This window comes from Periophthalmus magnuspinnatus, chromosome 16 (assembly GCF_009829125.3).
Source record: "Periophthalmus magnuspinnatus isolate fPerMag1 chromosome 16, fPerMag1.2.pri, whole genome shotgun sequence".
Taxonomy (NCBI): Eukaryota; Metazoa; Chordata; class Actinopteri; order Gobiiformes; family Gobiidae; genus Periophthalmus; species Periophthalmus magnuspinnatus.
This window is the reverse complement of record NC_047141.1, coordinates 904,899-921,118: the sequence shown is the minus strand read 5'-3', so window position 1 is coordinate 921,118 and position 16,220 is coordinate 904,899. Positions and strand designations below refer to the sequence as shown.

Sequence of the window (16,220 nt, the reverse complement as noted above, 5' to 3'; positions counted from 1 at the left end):
AGGAGGACTGTTTCAAGTTTTAGCTGCATAAAACTGAAACGCTGATTGTCCATGTTTAGTCCTGACTCTTGGCACCAGCAGGAGGCCGGTCCCTGAAGTCCTCAGAGTGCGAGATGATTCATATGGCACTAACATGTTGGAGATGTACTTTGGTGCTAGGCCATGAAGAGACTTGTACACAAGCAGAGCGGCTTTAAAGTCTATTCGTTGAGCTACAGGAAGCCAGGCCGTTACAGTAGTCTAACCTACTGGAGACAAATGCATGGATAAGTCTCTCCAAGTCTGGTTTTGACAGTATACTTTTGATTTTTGCAGTGTTTTATAGATAGTAAAAAGCTGTAGATGTTATTGATTTGATGTGGCTGTTCAAACCTGAGTCCATTATTACCCCTAGATTTCTAGCCTGATTTGACGGTTTTAGAGAGAAACTTTAGGTGACTGCTGACACTTTCTCTATGTTTCTGTGGGCCAAAGATGATAACTTCAGTCTTGTCTGAGTTTAGCTGGAAAAAGCAGTTTTGCATCCACACACTGATCTGTTGGCTGCAGTGGCAGAGTGAATCCACTGGTCCATATTCACCTGCTGCCAGTGAGACATAGATCTGAGTGTCATCTGCAGAGTTGTGGTAAGGCACATTATTGCTGTGTATTAACTGGCCTAACGGCAGCATGTTGAACCACAGGGGTCCCAGGATTGACCCCTGTGGTACCCCACGGGGCAGGGACATTTTATCTGAGACACATATTCCAATTTCAACAAAGTACTCCCTGTTTTCTAGATAGGACTTGAACAAGTTTAGTGCCGTACCAGAGATGCCCACCCAGTCCTCCAGTCTCTGTAAGAGGATCCCATGATCCACAGTGTCAAAGGCAGCACTCACATCTAACAGGATCAAGACTGAGACTTTGCCTGCATCAGTGTTCAGGCGGATGTCATTTGTCACCTTGATAAGAGCAGTCTCAGTGCTGTGGTGGGGTCTAAAACCTGAATGGAAAAAAACAAAAAAGGACTTATTCATTTGGATCAAGTTATTAAGCTGTTGGTAAGCAACTTTTTCAAGGACTTCCCCTAGAATCGGTAGATTTGAGCCCCACACTTTCTTTGGGTTGACTTCAGGTTTAGGTTTTAAATGGCCTAGAATTATTCAGACTAAACCACCAGCTGTGAGATTTCATGGAAGAACTTTTAAAGCTATAAAAACATGTACATCTGTGATGTCACTGTGAAGAGGTGGGGCTTCTCACATCTGGAGTTTTTAACAGGAAGTCACTGGACCTGTTTCTAATATTAATAATATTACTACTTATCAGTATTAATGAATCAGTGGATTTATACAGTGCCCTTTATGACTTCTAAAACACTTCACAGCATTCCTCATTTTAATTTAGTAACATCACCAGTGAGTGTGGTGGTGATGTTACTAAAATAGAAACAGCTGCCCTGTGATAGACTGATGGAAGCGAGGCTACTAATCTCTGCCATCCAACCAACACTCATACACACACACACACACACACACACACACATCCATCCATACATTGAGTGAACATAAAGTACAATTATGATGTACTTCAGATAAAATACACACAAAATGAAACTCAAACCCTTGTTTGAGGTCAAATGATGAGGTCACAGTTTAATCTACAGTGGGAGCACAGGCCTTTCATACAGATATGGGGTGCTTAGCTAATACAGAGTTGATCTGTTTGGGGCTTAGATCTGAAGCTGTTATTCTGGAGATTAAATGCACGTCATCTTTAGTATGAAATTCATTTTTAAAATTTTTATTATGTGATAGTTATCCCTCTAAGCATAATGTGTGATTAACAACTGTCACAATGCACTGTTTTAAAAATGATACATATAAACATTAAGTCATTACATACAAAATAAGGTTTCATTGATCTCTGTCACATTTAGGATCCACTATGACCCCATGAGCTCCAGCACATTTAGAGTCCACTCTAGTCTTTGACCCTGTGATCTCCATCACATTTAGGATCTGCTCGGACCCCATGATCTCCAGCACATTTAGGGTCCACTCTCTCCTTTAACCTCCGCTCCCTTGCCTTTATGGACCATCAGGTGCTTGTTGAGAAGATTCTGCCTCACAAAGGTTTTCTCACACTCTGAACAGCTGAAAGGTCTCTCTCCTGTGTGGACCAACATGTGTCTGGTGAGATTTGGTTGACGTGAAAACGTTTTCTCACAAATTGAACAGCTGAATGGTTTCTCTCCTGAGTGAGTCAACATGTGACCCTTCAGGTTACTTTGTTTTGAAAAGGATTTCTCACAAACTGTGCAGCTAAAAGGTCTGTCCCCAGAGTGTGTTGACATGTGTGAGCTTAGGTGACTTTGTCGACTGAATGTTTTCTCACAAACTGAACACACAAAAGGTTTCTCTTTTGTGTGAACGACAAGGTGCTCCCGTAGTACTTTGAACAGAGTGAAGGTTTTCCCACACTCTGAACAGCTAAAAGGTCTCTCCCCGGTGTGTGTCCTCATGTGGATCTTGAGCGTGTTTTGAGTGAAGCGTTTGTTACACACTGAACAGCTATAAGGTTTTTCTCCTGTGTGCACTCTGATGTGAGATTTCAGTGTGCGCTTCTCTGCAAACGTCTTTCCACATATCGAACAGCTGAATGGTTTCTCACCAGTGTGGACTCGTAGGTGGATTTTTAAATGACCTGACTGTTTGAACTCCTTTTCACAGAACGGACATTTAAATGGCCGCGCTCCCGTGTGCTGCAGCAAGTGGCGCCTTAAACTGGCTACGTGCTGGAACACTTTCCCACATTCAGAGCATTTGTGCTGCTTAGCTCTACTGCTGGCCTCGGTGGCACTACTCTCCAACTGCGAAGTACTTTCAGGCATCCAGTCCTCAGAGTCGTCAGTGTCTGAGGAGCTCTCACACTGTCCTCCCTTCTCCGAGTTTGAATGTTCCTCTCTGCTCTCCTCTTTTACAGCTACATGGAGATACGACTCTTCCTCTGCCTCTTCCTCATCTTCGCTCTTCACGATCACATGGAGGTACGGACAGTCCAACGTGTCCTGTTTGATGGTCACCTCTTCAGCTTCTTCTTTAACACAGAGTAGAGACATAGCACTTGGAGTCTGGACACCTGCATAGACAAAAAAAGAAGCTAATTAAGTTCCTAAACAAAAAAATCTTCACCAACTACTACCAAATTTAGGATTATTAAGTCATAAAAATAATATGAGTATAAAGTTTCAGTTTAATTTCAGTTGATATTGCATTTCAAAAGTTGTTACAGTGACGGTTTACATTAAGACATAAAGCAAACATAGATAAACATGTGGTTTTCTGGCACTGGTATCACATTGTTTATAACCAGGAATAATTCACAATCCAATACTTATTTTTATGAGCGATCAGAGTTTATTAAACATAATGTCAAACTGTTTTAAAAGGGTAATAATAAAAATATGTCAGAAATATCCACACACGTCGGATTTCTATGCTTCTTGGGGCCATTCCTTTGACTTGGAAAGTCACTACTCACCTAATTTTACTCTAAACTTAAACCTTAAACTAAACCCTAACCTAAATGTTAACCTAAAACTTAACCTAAACCCTAACCTAAATATAAAACATACGCTTAACTCTAACCTAAACCTTATTCTAAACCCTAACTTTAACCTAGACCTTAACCTAAAATCTCAAACTTTAACTTAAACCCTAACCTAAACCTTAACCCAACCCCTAACTTTAATCTAAACCTACAGTCCCTGACAAAAGTCTTGTCACTTATCCATTTTGTAGAAACAAAAGCTTATAACCTGACTTTAAATTAATCGATTGGTTTTAGAAATGTCTCATATGAAAGCTAAAACCCTCCCAAATTATGCTCAATATACTAAAATAAATTTGCTTCACTGAAGAAAGATTGATCATTTAATGAACACAGAAAGATTTTGGCAAGGCAAAAGTCTTGTCGCCTTGTCATATGATGCACCCAATCCTAGATTACAGCCTCACCTGTGATCAGTTACTGATCAATCAATTAGTGGGTGTGTATAAAAAGAACCCCAGCACACCAGACCTTCACATCAACTGCAACTTGACCTCTGACAACATGCCTAAGATCCACCTTGAGACCAAAGCGTTAATTATCAAGAGGCTGAAGACCAGATCCACTGCTGAGGTGGCTGACACCTTCAATGTGTCTCAGCGTCAAGTATAAAGAATAAGAAAAAGACTGAAAAGACTGGAGATGTTTTTGACAAGCCCAGGTCCGGCAGACCCCGCAAGACAACTGCTCAGGAGGACTGTTTGTTGATTCGAAAATCCAAGGTCAGCCCCTTTTCCACTGCAGCAGAGCTCCACCAGGCCTGGTCACCTCAAGTCCCTGTGTCAACCAGAACAGTTTGTAGAATTCTGTCTCGAAATGGCCTCGATGGTCGAATCAGTGCACAGAAACCAGCAATAAACAAAAGGCAATTAAAAAACTGTGTGGCATTTGCCAAGGCCGACAGCCTGCTAAAAGGATGGACACTGGAAAAGTGGCAGAAGATGGATTTCTCAGATTAATCCTCGGTTGAATTACATCACAGCCACTGCAAATATTGCAGGAGACCTACTGGAGCCCGCATGGATCCAAGATTCACACAGAAAACTGTTAAGTTTGGTGGCGGAAAAATCATGGTCTGGGATTACATCCAGTATGGGGGTGTGCGGGACATTTGCAGGGTGGAAGGCAATATCAATAGCCTAAAATAGTATTAGCTAAATCTTACATTCCCAACTATAAAAGGGGTCAAATTTTGCAGCAAGATGGTGCTCCATCGCATACTTCTATCTCTACATCAAAGTTCCTCAAGGCGAAGAAGATCAAGGTGCTCCAGGACTGGTCAGAACAGTCACCAGACATGAACATCATTGAGTAAGACTGCTTTCTTTGCTATTCCTGATGACTTCATCAACAAATTGTATGAATCATTGTCAAACCGCATGGATACAGTCCTTCAAGCTCATGGAAGTCATACAAGATATTAAATATGGATCTCACAGCACCACTTCTTAATTCACTGACGTTATGCAACATATTTTTGTATTTGAAGTAAATTATTTGTTCAATTTTCTGTAGGCGACAAAACTTTTGTCTTGCCAAAATCTGACCTTTCTGTGTTCATTAAATGATCAATCTTTCTTCAGTGAAGTAAATTTATTTTAGTATATTGAGCATAATTTGGGAGGGTTTTAGCTTTCATATGAGACATTTCTAAAACCAATCGATTAATTTAAAGTCAGGTTATAAGCTTTTGTTTCTACAAAATGGATAAGTGACAAGACTTTTGTCAGGGACTGTATACCCTAACCTCAACCTAAATGTTCGCCTAAACCCGAACCCCAACCTAAATCCTAACCTTAACCAAACCTAAACCCTAATCTAAATTCTAATCTTAACCTAAATGGTTAAGATAAAAAAAACAAAAAGGTTTGTCCTCACGTCACATGTTCTACTCTATGCTAAACAGCAGCTGTAAGATGTCATGTGCATAACATAAAGAGTCATGTTTTACCCTGGTCTTTGTCTCCTGGGCTCTCAGCATCCGCACTGTAAAAAACACAACACACATGAGAGAAGAATGTCCAAACCACTGCCTTTTACATAATTTCATCAGCACTACATCATAACATTCTCTAGGCCAATCACATAAGTACAGATGGAGCAGCTCAAATGAATGTGGTTTTAATGCAGATTTGTGTTGTAATACAGAGAGTTCTTCACCAATATCATCATCAGGTTCAACATTGGATACATGGATACTTCATGGCAAAGTAAAATGTTACCAATTCATGGGTTTCATCTTCCTGTTATATGCAACATTTCTAGGACATTTTCTAATTCCAGAGATATAATATTCTGTTGTAAACTCGCTATGGCAGTCTTATTTTTTCATAATTCTGAAACCCATGGAAATCTGTCTGTTACCCTCATCTGGGAGTTTGACATAAAAAAAGCACCAGTTAGGTTCTGTTTACAGTGAATAGAAATATAAGCTTTAGTCTTAATTTCACCAGGTCACTCAGGGTGTTGCTCTGCGGTCTGCGCGGCTCAAATTTGCTCATTGGATTAAAATTTTAACCAAGGCTTCAAAAATAAACTATCATATCAAATTAAAAAGATGTATTTAAAGGTGCACTATGTAACTTTTTGGTGGAGGGCCTCATTTATTGCTTTGTTTGTTGGAATGTTCCACAGTGATGCATTGAAAGTTTCGTATACTCAGTTACAGGTGTTTTAATTGCTAACAAATACCTTGAAAAACATGCATTCTCATTGGAAGGGTCTTACATGTAAGTTGAGTTTTTTCCGTCACTTGCTTGTCCTCATGGACAGATTAGTAGGTGCAGGACCCACCACCGGAAAAGTTACATAGTGCACCTTTAAATATGGGTTTTATGTTACATGTAAAAATCTGTCTAGTTTAAATAATAACCAGTGATGCAATTAAAGCCCTTTATTCTTTTTTAATGCCAGCAGGGAACGTCTCATTTGTGTCGCTGTTACCGCGGAACAGGAAAGAGACGGACCGCGCTGAGGCTATTTAGCTAATAACAAAACAGCTCAGATTTAGGCCATTTCAGACCGAGAAACATGTCCCATGAGGTGGGTTTATGAGAGCTTCATCCGCGATTCTGTCCCGGCGCGGGCCCAGTCTAGTATGTAATTCGTGTCCCCTAGTGTGTCCCTCCAGTGTGTCCCTCCAGTGTGTCCCTGCAGTCTCTTTGTGTAGTAGTGTAATGTGTGCAGCTGGGCGCAGGCTTGTGTGCTGAGAGCGTCCTTAGGCTTAGACTCTAAACTCACTTGTTGTCCGGCTCCTTTGGCTCCCACAGCTCTGGCTCCTCCTTCAGCTTCACTTGTGCCATGTTTCAGTGTGCTCTGTCCGCTTTAAGGCTCCGCTAAAGCACTCACACAGACACTAAAGACGCACGGAGCTAACACAGCCGCACACAGCAGCCAAACTCTGCTGCCCTCTGCTGCCCGGACATTTATAGTACCGTACTGTTCCCAGCCGCAGATTGGGACCACCACGTTTATAACTTAAAATACCAAGTATCAGATCAAACAATGACTCTGTCCAAATCTGTCCCGAGTCTAATTATTGTATTTCTGTACAGAAGGTTTAACTGCACTGAGCAGGCCTAAAGAAAAAAGTAAAAAAAAACAAAAGGAAAAGCTGACCCCTGACTCTCCGGGGGTCTGAACCTTGGATTTATTAAAATAACTGGACTGGTCTGGACTGAACACACCACAAACAAGTGGCATCTGTTTGAAATGTTTTAACTTTTTCAGATGTGAGATTTCTGCTGCACTGTCGTTTCTTTGACATTAAGTTCATAAATCGCCTGGTGTCAAATTTAATCAAGTACAAACAAGTTTTGTTTGAAGATTTTGGATCTTGTTTAAGTTTAATTTTTAAAAATCCAGATATGTGCTCAGTCTTTAGTCACTTTTATTTATTTTTATTTTTTAAACAAAATGATTATGTTTACTAAAACATATTTAGTCCACATATCAAGACAATGTAAAAACATGCATCCAACTGGCACCCTGGTAATGACACATTTAGCAAAAGATCATTTCAAAACACGTTTTAGGTTATACATCGATCTACATGACAAAAATAAATTAATACAGAAATTAAAATAAACATTCTTGGTACAAAAGTAAAGATATTTTGAATAACTATAAAAACTACAAAAACAGTGCATTTCACATTAATGAAATTGAACAGTTTGTCTGTAAAAAAGTTTCACACCTGGATACTTCTGTGTCAGTGTTGTTAATCTTACATTAGTATATGTAGAATTATTCCTTTTAGTCTCTTCATTTGTCTTCAACACTCGTGTGACCCTTTGCTCTGCACCAAACCTGGTGTCTAAATTGGAGTGCAGAGACGGTGTGTGGCCGGTGTGTAGACTGCATGTGACTTATGTGTGCTTGGCATTTCTGGCTTCACGGCTCCAGTCCTCCATAGCACACGTACTTGACCTCCAGGTATTCATCGATGCCATACTTGGAGCCCTCACGCCCAAGCCCCGACTGTTTGTACCCCCCAAAGGCACCCTCAGCGGCAGATAGAAGCCCCTCATTCACCCCGACCATGCCCACCTCCAGCGCCTCTGCCACACGCCAAATCTGAGACACGTCCTGCGAGAAGAAGTACCCTGTACACAGAACAGAGCCAGGACTGAGCCAGGACTGAGCCAGGACAGAGCCAGGACAGAGCCAGGACTCAGCCAGGACTCAGCCAGGACTCAGCCAGGACTCAGCCAGGACTCAGCCAGGACTCAGCCAGGACTCAGCCAGGACTCAGCCAGGACTCAGCCAGGACTCAGCCAGGACTCAGCCAGGACTCAGCCAGGACTCAGCCAGGACTCAGCCAGGACTCAGCCAGGACTCAGCCAGGACTCAGCCAGGACTCAGCCAGGACTCAGCCAGGACTCAGCCAGGACTCAGCCAGGACTCAGCCAGGACTCAGCCAGGACTCAGCCAGGACTCAGCCAGGACTCAGCCAGGACTCAGCCAGGACTCAGCCAGGACTCAGCCAGGACTCAGCCAGGACTCAGCCAGGACTCAGCCAGGACTCAGCCAGGACTCAGCCAGGACTCAGCCAGGACTCAGCCAGGACTCAGCCAGGACTCAGCCAGGACTCAGCCAGGACTCAGCCAGGACTCAGCCAGGACTCAGCCAGGACTCAGCCAGGACTCAGCCAGGACTCAGCCAGGACTCAGCCAGGACTCAGCCAGGACTCAGCCAGGACTCAGCCAGGACTCAGCCAGGACTCAGCCAGGACTCAGCCAGGACTGTAGTGGAAGCATGTGCAGTAGAAGTGAACTCACCTGCCAGGCCCACATTAGTTGCATTAGCAATGGCCACAGCCTCCTCCTCAGTGTCAAACCTGAAAATGACAAATATGAGATTAAGAGCACCACCTCCTGGTGAGACAGCATAACAACTCTGCCACAGACCTGAGAACTGGCATCAGGGGCCCGAACGTCTCTTCTCTGGTGCATAACATGGCAGTGGTGACATCAGCGAGGAGGGTGGGCTCTACAAACGAACCGGCCAATCGCGATCCTCCTCTCAGAACCTTTGCCCCCAGAGACACTGCGTCCGCGATCTGGTGTGCCACCTACAGGATAGAGCAGGGCGGTACAGAGGCAGTTTAGTGTTACAAACCAGGACTAAACCAGGACTAAACCAGGACTAAACCAGGACTAAACCAGGACTAAACCAGGACTAAACCAGGACTAAACCAGGACTAAACCAGGACTAAACCAGGACTAAACCAGGACTAAACCAGGACTAAACCAGGACTAAACCAGGACTCTGCAGTGTTACCTTCTCTGCTGCCCTCTGGTTGATGAGTGGGCCCTGGGTGGTTGAGGGTTCTATTCCGTGGCCCACTTTGAGATCGCGGTCCATGGCCGCACCAACTTTCTGCAGGAACACCTCGTACACGCCACTTTGCACCAGGATACGGTTTGAACAAACACATGTCTGTCCAAAAACATAATACAATTAATACAAATCTAAACTACTACCAGTACTACTGCTTCTGCTGGTAGTGCTGCTGCGAGTGCTACTGCAAGTCTTTCAAACAGGAGTTCATTACATTTTCCTTCTCATATTGTCCCATTTAATAATAATGTAACATGCTTTAAAAGCTTGTCAAATCCTCTCACTATACTGAAGTCATTCTTCATTCACTTCACCGTCTGTGGTAATGAGGTACTACTGTAGCCACAGCTGCCCTAGGACACAATGACAAAAGTGAGCCTGCCAATCTGCACCATTAGCCCCTCCCACCACCAACACTCACACTTACTCAATCATCACATTCATAGTAGGCAAGTTGGGTTGCCCAAATTGCCTAAGGGCACCATCATTGGCGCAATATGAGCGCAACCAGAACCTGCAGCTGAACAGACTTGTTGACCTGGTTTATGGTTAGTCCAGTTACTAGGCCTATCCACATGAAACCAACCCTGGCACAAAGATCAACGTCTTTTCTGCTAACATATATACAGATTGGAAATAGTAAGTTCTATGATCTGGTCACAAATACAAAAGACCAAGCTCAACATGTGTGGACTTATCTTTTGGAGATAATGTCATTTATAGAGCTTGGGAATTCATGTGAAAAAACCTAACACCTACTAAACATATTCTTAAGCACATTCATAGATGCATTAGAAAAACAGTACAACAACTAAACAAAAGAGCCATGGAACAACCCGATCAACTGCTCGGTCACTGCAGCTAAATAGATGTATCACTACCTTGGTAGAATATTGGAAAATTAAATGTAGATGAGTCAGGGCAAATTTAGAATGTCTATTGGTTTAACATTTGTCTAAATTAAAAAAGGTGGAATGACACAATCTTGAGCTCCGTAGTGACTGTATGAAAATCCAGAAGATGAAGTCAAACTGCTGGCCCGTCACCTGTCCAGAGTTCCTGAACTTTGACCCCATGGCCCCCTTCACGGCCCGGTCCAGGTCGGCACTGTTGAACACGATGAAGGGGGCGTGGCCTCCCAGCTCCATGGAGGCACGCTTCACTGTGTCAGCGGCCATCTTTAACAGGACCTGACGAAGAAACAGAGACAAGGCATGATTCTGTTCTTTCAGTCTGTTACTTAAGTAGAAACAGAGATACAGGAGCATACCAATTTGTATTTTAGAGAAATATATTTTCACACAGAGTTTACAACTACGTTGGGATTAAGAATTGTACAGAAGCGAAGCAGATCAAATTCTTGATTTTTCTAGTGATTTTTTTATGAAATAACTAAAATGATAGCTTTTTCATACAGGAATGTGAACTAGGGTTAGCCAATCAGCTCTCAGCAGACCACCTGACACACACAGGGAGGGCAGCTGACACACTCACACAGGGAGGGCAGCTGACACACTCACACAGGGAGGGCAGCTGACACACTCACACAGGGAGGGCAGCTGACACACTCACACAGGGAGGGCAGCTGACACACTCACACAGGGAGGGCAGCTGACACAAACACGGGAATGGCACCTGACACACACACACACACACACACGCGGGAATGACACCTGACACACACACACGGGAATGACACCTGACACACACACACACACGGGAATGACACCTGACACACACACACACGGGAATGACACCTGACACACACACACACGGGAATGACACCTGACACACACACACACACGGGAATGACACCTGACACACACACACACACACACACACGGGAATGACACCTGACACACACACACGGGAATGACACCTGCCATAGAGGGACATTTCAGAACATGCTTGTAGAGGTCTAAACTACAAGGTTAGAAGTTTTTATACAGAATAAGAGCCCATGGAGACAAAGGAAGGGCATCTGAGATCACACAGGGCGGGCGCCTGGCACAGAGTTCGGTACCTTTCCAGTTGCCGTGGAGCCTGTGAATGAGATCTTGGCCACCAGGGGGTCAGTGCACAGGACCTGCCCCACAGATGGAGTGTTTTCTCTCGAACACGGCACCACATTCAGGACTCCCTCTGGAACTCCGGCCTGCTCTGCAAGCTGCCACAGAAATAATGCACCAATGTCCATGTGTGTTGACCAAATAGGACCGCTGTCATAGCAATTAACAACTCAAATCAAAATATTATATATCATTTGAAGTCCTCAAAATGGCGTCCAAAAACTAAAGTCTTTCAATTTTGAGAACTTTCACAAGGAAACGGATGGACTTCTCAGTTCAGTTCCACAAATCTTTTCTGATAAAACCATAGACGGTGTATATAAATGGACGTAGCCAAGCTGCAAGCCACCACATTCCAAACAAGAAGTGAGCATTGACACTATTTGGTTCCATCGATCCAATTCACTTTCTACTGAAAAAATGCTGCCCCTCTCTGTGTAACTGCTGCTGTCAGACACGTCATTTTGGTCTTAAAATCATGGTTTGAACCCACTCTACATGATGTTGAAGTTTTTATTTCCCTATTTTTTGTCCTGAAATCAAGTTATGAACATTAATAACATACAAATCACTCTTATTTTCCCAAGGTTGCTAAGGGCCAAACCAGTGGTTTGACCAGCAGGAAAGAGCATTACCTTCAACAGCCACACTCCAGATTAGCTCTTTGGTGGCTATGATACTTGCGGTCAGAATTTCTAATATGGAACTTGGCTCTAAATTTGCCACTATGACTGCTAGCCTCGATGAGCTTCATTTGGAGCTGAACACTGTGGGTGACATCGCACTCCATAAGTCCATTTCTTTATATAGGCTATGCATAAAACTGAAGTCTGAATGCAAAAGTGAACAAAATGACGTGTGGTGTTTTTCCCGCAATACTGACCTCAGCCAGCGCAAGCGCTGAAAGGGGCGTGTCCTCGGCTGGTTTGATAACCACGGTACAGCCAGCAGCCAACGCAGCACCGACCTTCCTTGTGATCATCGCACTCGGAAAGTTCCACTGAAAAATATATGCAACCTACTGTTACAAACAATCTTACACACAGGGGAGGGCACAAACGAACGGGGAGAGCATATGACAGCACACACACGCGGGGAGGGCATCTGACACACACACACGCGGGGAGGGCATCTGACACACACACACGCGGGGAGGGCATCTGACACACACACACGGGGAGGGGAGGGCATCTGACACACACACGCGGGGAGGGGAGGGCATCTGACACACACACGCGGGGAGGGCAGGGCATCTGACACACACACGCGGGGAGGGCAGGGCATCTGACATACCGACGCTGACACACAGGGATATAAGAGGATGGAAGGGTATCTGGCGCACCGGAGTGATGATGGAGGCCACACCCACAGGTTGTTTCAGGAGGAGCATCTTGCGGTCTTTGAAGGGGGAGGGGACAATGTCGCCGTAGACTCTCCGCGCCTCCTCTGAAAACCATTCCAGGAACGAAGCAGAGTACAAGATCTCTCCCAGAGCCTCGGACAAAGGTTTACCCTGACGACAGAGGGGATATGTGAGAGACCAGACCAGAGACCAGACCAGAGACCAGAGACCAGAGACCAGAGACCAGAGACCAGAGACCAGAGACCAGAGACCAGAGACCAGACCTCCCCCAACGGCTGGCACAGTGTGAACATAGAGCTGAGCCTGCACCTACTGCTCCAGTGAAACTCACCGACTCAAAAGTAATGATTTTGGCGAGGTCATCTTTGTGCTCTGTCATCAGGTCAAACCATCTCCTCAGCACCAAACTCCTCTCCTGAAAAAACAAGAAATCATACAAACTACAATACCAAATGTGTAAAAACATCTAGTCCTCTTAGTGTGACCGGTAATAAACTACTTTTAGTAATAGGTGAACTTGCACATTTTTGTTGTTATTTTACAAGAAAAACTTTGAATCTGAGTTTGTCTTTGGAAACCACTGGTTTGTGAGCTGTGATGTTTGTAAAAATTAGACTGTGGTGATAGAGAAATAAAAATAATGATGTAATCCCTGTCACAATCTGCTTTTTTGTTGCAATCATTAAATCATGATTCAGTACTTTATCGTTGAATGCAGCTTTCCCCATCCTTCTATTGGTCAGCCCCTGTCATGCCCTGAGTGAGTCACAGGTGGATTTAACCAATCACAGAATGGGAACCCTCAGAATTAGCAGTTATTCCTAATAAAATATGTAAAGAGACTACTTGACTTGTGTGATTAAATCTAAATAGTCTGTGTAATCCCTCAGTCGTCCAAGGGTGATCCATAGGAAAAGAAAAAAAATCTATAGTCTGGATTTATCAAGCAGATAAATGGTGTTATTTTGCAATTACTCTCCCTAAAACATATATAAAACACGCGGCACAGACATGGCACAGACACACGTTGGTACCAGTGATATTACGGCTTGTGCTTACTCAGTACGTGACTTTTCAGAGTAATCTCCGTGTAGTTGCAAACACTAAAGTGAAAGCCACTGTGGCGTGAGAAGAACAGGGCATGTATTGCTTCTGTTGACGCATTTATAACTCTGCCGATTAAAACTTAACTCGACGTTTGATTACAACACATGCTTGATGTTTGCGTGCAGAACGTTATTGTGCAAGAAAAACCGACTACGCACCTTCGCGGTGAACTGTTTCCACGACTGGAAGGCTCCGTACGCAGCGTCTACGGCTCGCTTCGCTTCCCCTGGGCCGCAGTCCGCAACCCGGGCGAGCTCCCCTCCCGTGGCCGGGTCCAGTACCGGGAACACAGAGGCGGCGGAGGTCCAGCGGCCGTTTATGTATCCCTGTGTCCGGAGCAGAGGAGCGGACACGTCCAGGCTGTGAGTCCGTCTGACCGAGGGCACAGCCGGGAGCAGCCTCCGGGACAGCCTCCGGAGCGCACGCACGGCGGACATTGATGCAGCCATACCCGAGAACCGGAGCACCGACCTCCGGTTTGAGCTGGTCCACGTTAGTCACGTGACGCTGCACGAACACAATGTGACGCACGGCACTGTAAAAAAAACCCACACTTCATCACACTGTAAAAACATGCTTTAGTGCTGCACGGGTTTAAGGAGCACTTATGCACTTTTAAATGGTGTGGAATTTAAAATGTGATTTAGAAAAAAAACATACATAATTTGCAGTGTCATACTTTTCAGCAGGTTTATTCTTGCTTTAGTCCTGGTTTAGTCCTGGATTAGGCCTGATTCAGTCCTGGTTCAGTCCTGGTTTAGTCTTGGTTTAGTCCTGGTTCAGTCCTGGTTCAGTCCTGGTTTAGTCCTGGTTCAGCCCTGGTTCGGTTCTGGTCCAGTCCTGGTTGGGTTCTGTTTCAGTCCTGGTTGGGTTATGTTTCAATCCTGATTCAGTCCAGGTTCAGTCCTGGTTTAGTCCTGGTTAATTCCTGGTTGAGTCATGGTTCAGTCTTGGTTCAATCCTGGTTCAGTCCTGGTTCATTCCTGGTTGGGTTATGTTTCAGTCCTGGTTAAGTCCTGGTTGAGTCCTGGTTCAGTCCTGGTTTAGTCTTAATTCAGTCCTGGTTCAGTCTTGGTTCAATCCTGATTCAGTCCTGGTTCATTCTGGGTTGGGTTATGTTTCAGTCCTGGTTCAGTCCTGGTTTAGTCCTGGTTCAGTATTGAATATCGAGTGTATTCCTTAGTATCAAACTCAAAACACTATTTATTATTTAGTTGTTACAGTTTTGATAACCAAAATAAACATAAACAGACAGCCCACGGGTAAAAATAGACCAGCTTTATACTTCCTACCTTCCTATTTGGAACACTGTGGCTAACAGGTTAATTTTGTCCATTCATATATATATTCAGTATATGCATGGGACAGAGACAATTTTCCCTATTAATTACATTGCCATGAATATCCAAAAGGTAACTTCACAAATATTGAATTAGAATTTTTTTTGTATTGACAAGACCTGAGAATGCACTGTATTGCAACACAAATCTGCATTTCAACAAGATTAATTTGAGCTGCTCCATCTGTACTAAATATGACTGTCCTGTACAATGTTGTGATGTCATCTGAAACACAGCAATTTCATGAGAATCCACTCCACATATTATCATGCTGTTATTGTCATGTATGAAAGAAGACACGAGACCCAGTTTGGACATGGTCTGATCTGGTCTTGATCTGGTCTGGAGCATGAACTTCTTGATTAGTGCTCACAGAGAGTTCTCATCTGTCCAGAAGGTGGCGCAGCAACACACTTCAGGGAACATGCCGCTCCAAACTGTCCAATCAAAAGTCTCGCTCAGATCATGTGGCCTGTGACCAATCCCAGCAGCAGCACAGAGGTCAGATGACCCAACGCTGGGGCCTGATTGGACAAAAACAGATCGATTAAAAACAAATAACTCTTGAACTCACTAAACCAGGACTAAAACCAGGATTAAAGCAGGACTAAACCAGGACTAAAGCACTGACCTGTCCTCGCGAATCCAGGTCCGGGTCTTGGTCTGGATCATATACTGCGGTCACTGCATAGATGTTTAAATTCAGATTTAGATTCTCAGACAGAGACTCAGCTCCCTCCAAAAACCAACAGGACCAAACTAGTCTTGCAGGTCTAGACTGATTCTGTCTGTTTTATACAGAGAGATATCTGTCTGGTCTCCACTCCTTCCGTCGCATCTCAAGCCAGAACCAAACATGACATAGTTTTGTGTGTGTCTTGTCCCATGTGCTCACTGTAGTTTTGT

General features: G+C 44.1%; 2 protein-coding genes across 2 annotated transcripts; both read right to left on the bottom strand.

Annotated features, from left to right (window-relative positions):
* Positions 1–731: 731 nt before the first annotated feature.
* LOC129456936 (oocyte zinc finger protein XlCOF6.1-like) lies at positions 732–6,995 on the bottom strand. Its single transcript, XM_055228006.1, has 3 exons — positions 6,835–6,995; positions 5,546–5,580; positions 732–3,123 (listed from the first exon to the last, which is right to left on the bottom strand). The coding sequence occupies exons 1-3, from the start codon at positions 6,894–6,896 to the stop codon at positions 2,033–2,035; spliced, it is 1,188 nt and encodes a 395-aa protein (XP_055083981.1). The 5' UTR covers positions 6,897–6,995; the 3' UTR covers positions 732–2,032.
* Positions 6,996–7,465: 470 nt separating this feature from the next.
* On the bottom strand, positions 7,466–14,492 carry aldh5a1 (aldehyde dehydrogenase 5 family, member A1 (succinate-semialdehyde dehydrogenase)). Its single transcript, XM_033980345.2, has 10 exons — positions 14,133–14,492; positions 13,199–13,282; positions 12,847–13,017; positions 12,388–12,504; positions 11,459–11,602; positions 10,482–10,625; positions 9,376–9,534; positions 9,003–9,166; positions 8,874–8,932; positions 7,466–8,198 (listed from the first exon to the last, which is right to left on the bottom strand). The coding sequence occupies exons 1-10, from the start codon at positions 14,421–14,423 to the stop codon at positions 7,987–7,989; spliced, it is 1,545 nt and encodes a 514-aa protein (XP_033836236.1). The 5' UTR covers positions 14,424–14,492; the 3' UTR covers positions 7,466–7,986.
* Between the last annotated feature and the right edge of the window lie 1,728 nt (positions 14,493–16,220).

Excerpts from the sequence above, each read along its gene's own strand:
- aldh5a1 (XM_033980345.2), bottom strand. The coding sequence starts at position 14,423 with ATGGCTGCATCAATGTCCGCCGTGCGTGCGCTCCGGAGGCTGTCCCGG. Across the intron at positions 12,505-12,846 it reads TGGCCTCCATCATCACTCCG|TGGAACTTTCCGAGTGCGAT; the intron begins GTGCGCCAGATA and ends TATATTTTTCAG. Across the intron at positions 8,199-8,873 it reads AACTAATGTGGGCCTGGCAG|GGTACTTCTTCTCGCAGGAC; the intron begins GTGAGTTCACTT and ends TTCTGTGTACAG.
- LOC129456936 (XM_055228006.1), bottom strand. The coding sequence starts at position 6,896 with ATGGCACAAGTGAAGCTGAAGGAGGAGCCAGAGCTGTGGGAGCCAAAG. Across the intron at positions 5,581-6,834 it reads CCAAAGGAGCCGGACAACAA|TGCGGATGCTGAGAGCCCAG; the intron begins GTGAGTTTAGAG and ends TGTTTTTTACAG. Across the intron at positions 3,124-5,545 it reads CCCAGGAGACAAAGACCAGG|GTGTCCAGACTCCAAGTGCT; the intron begins GTAAAACATGAC and ends TTGTCTATGCAG.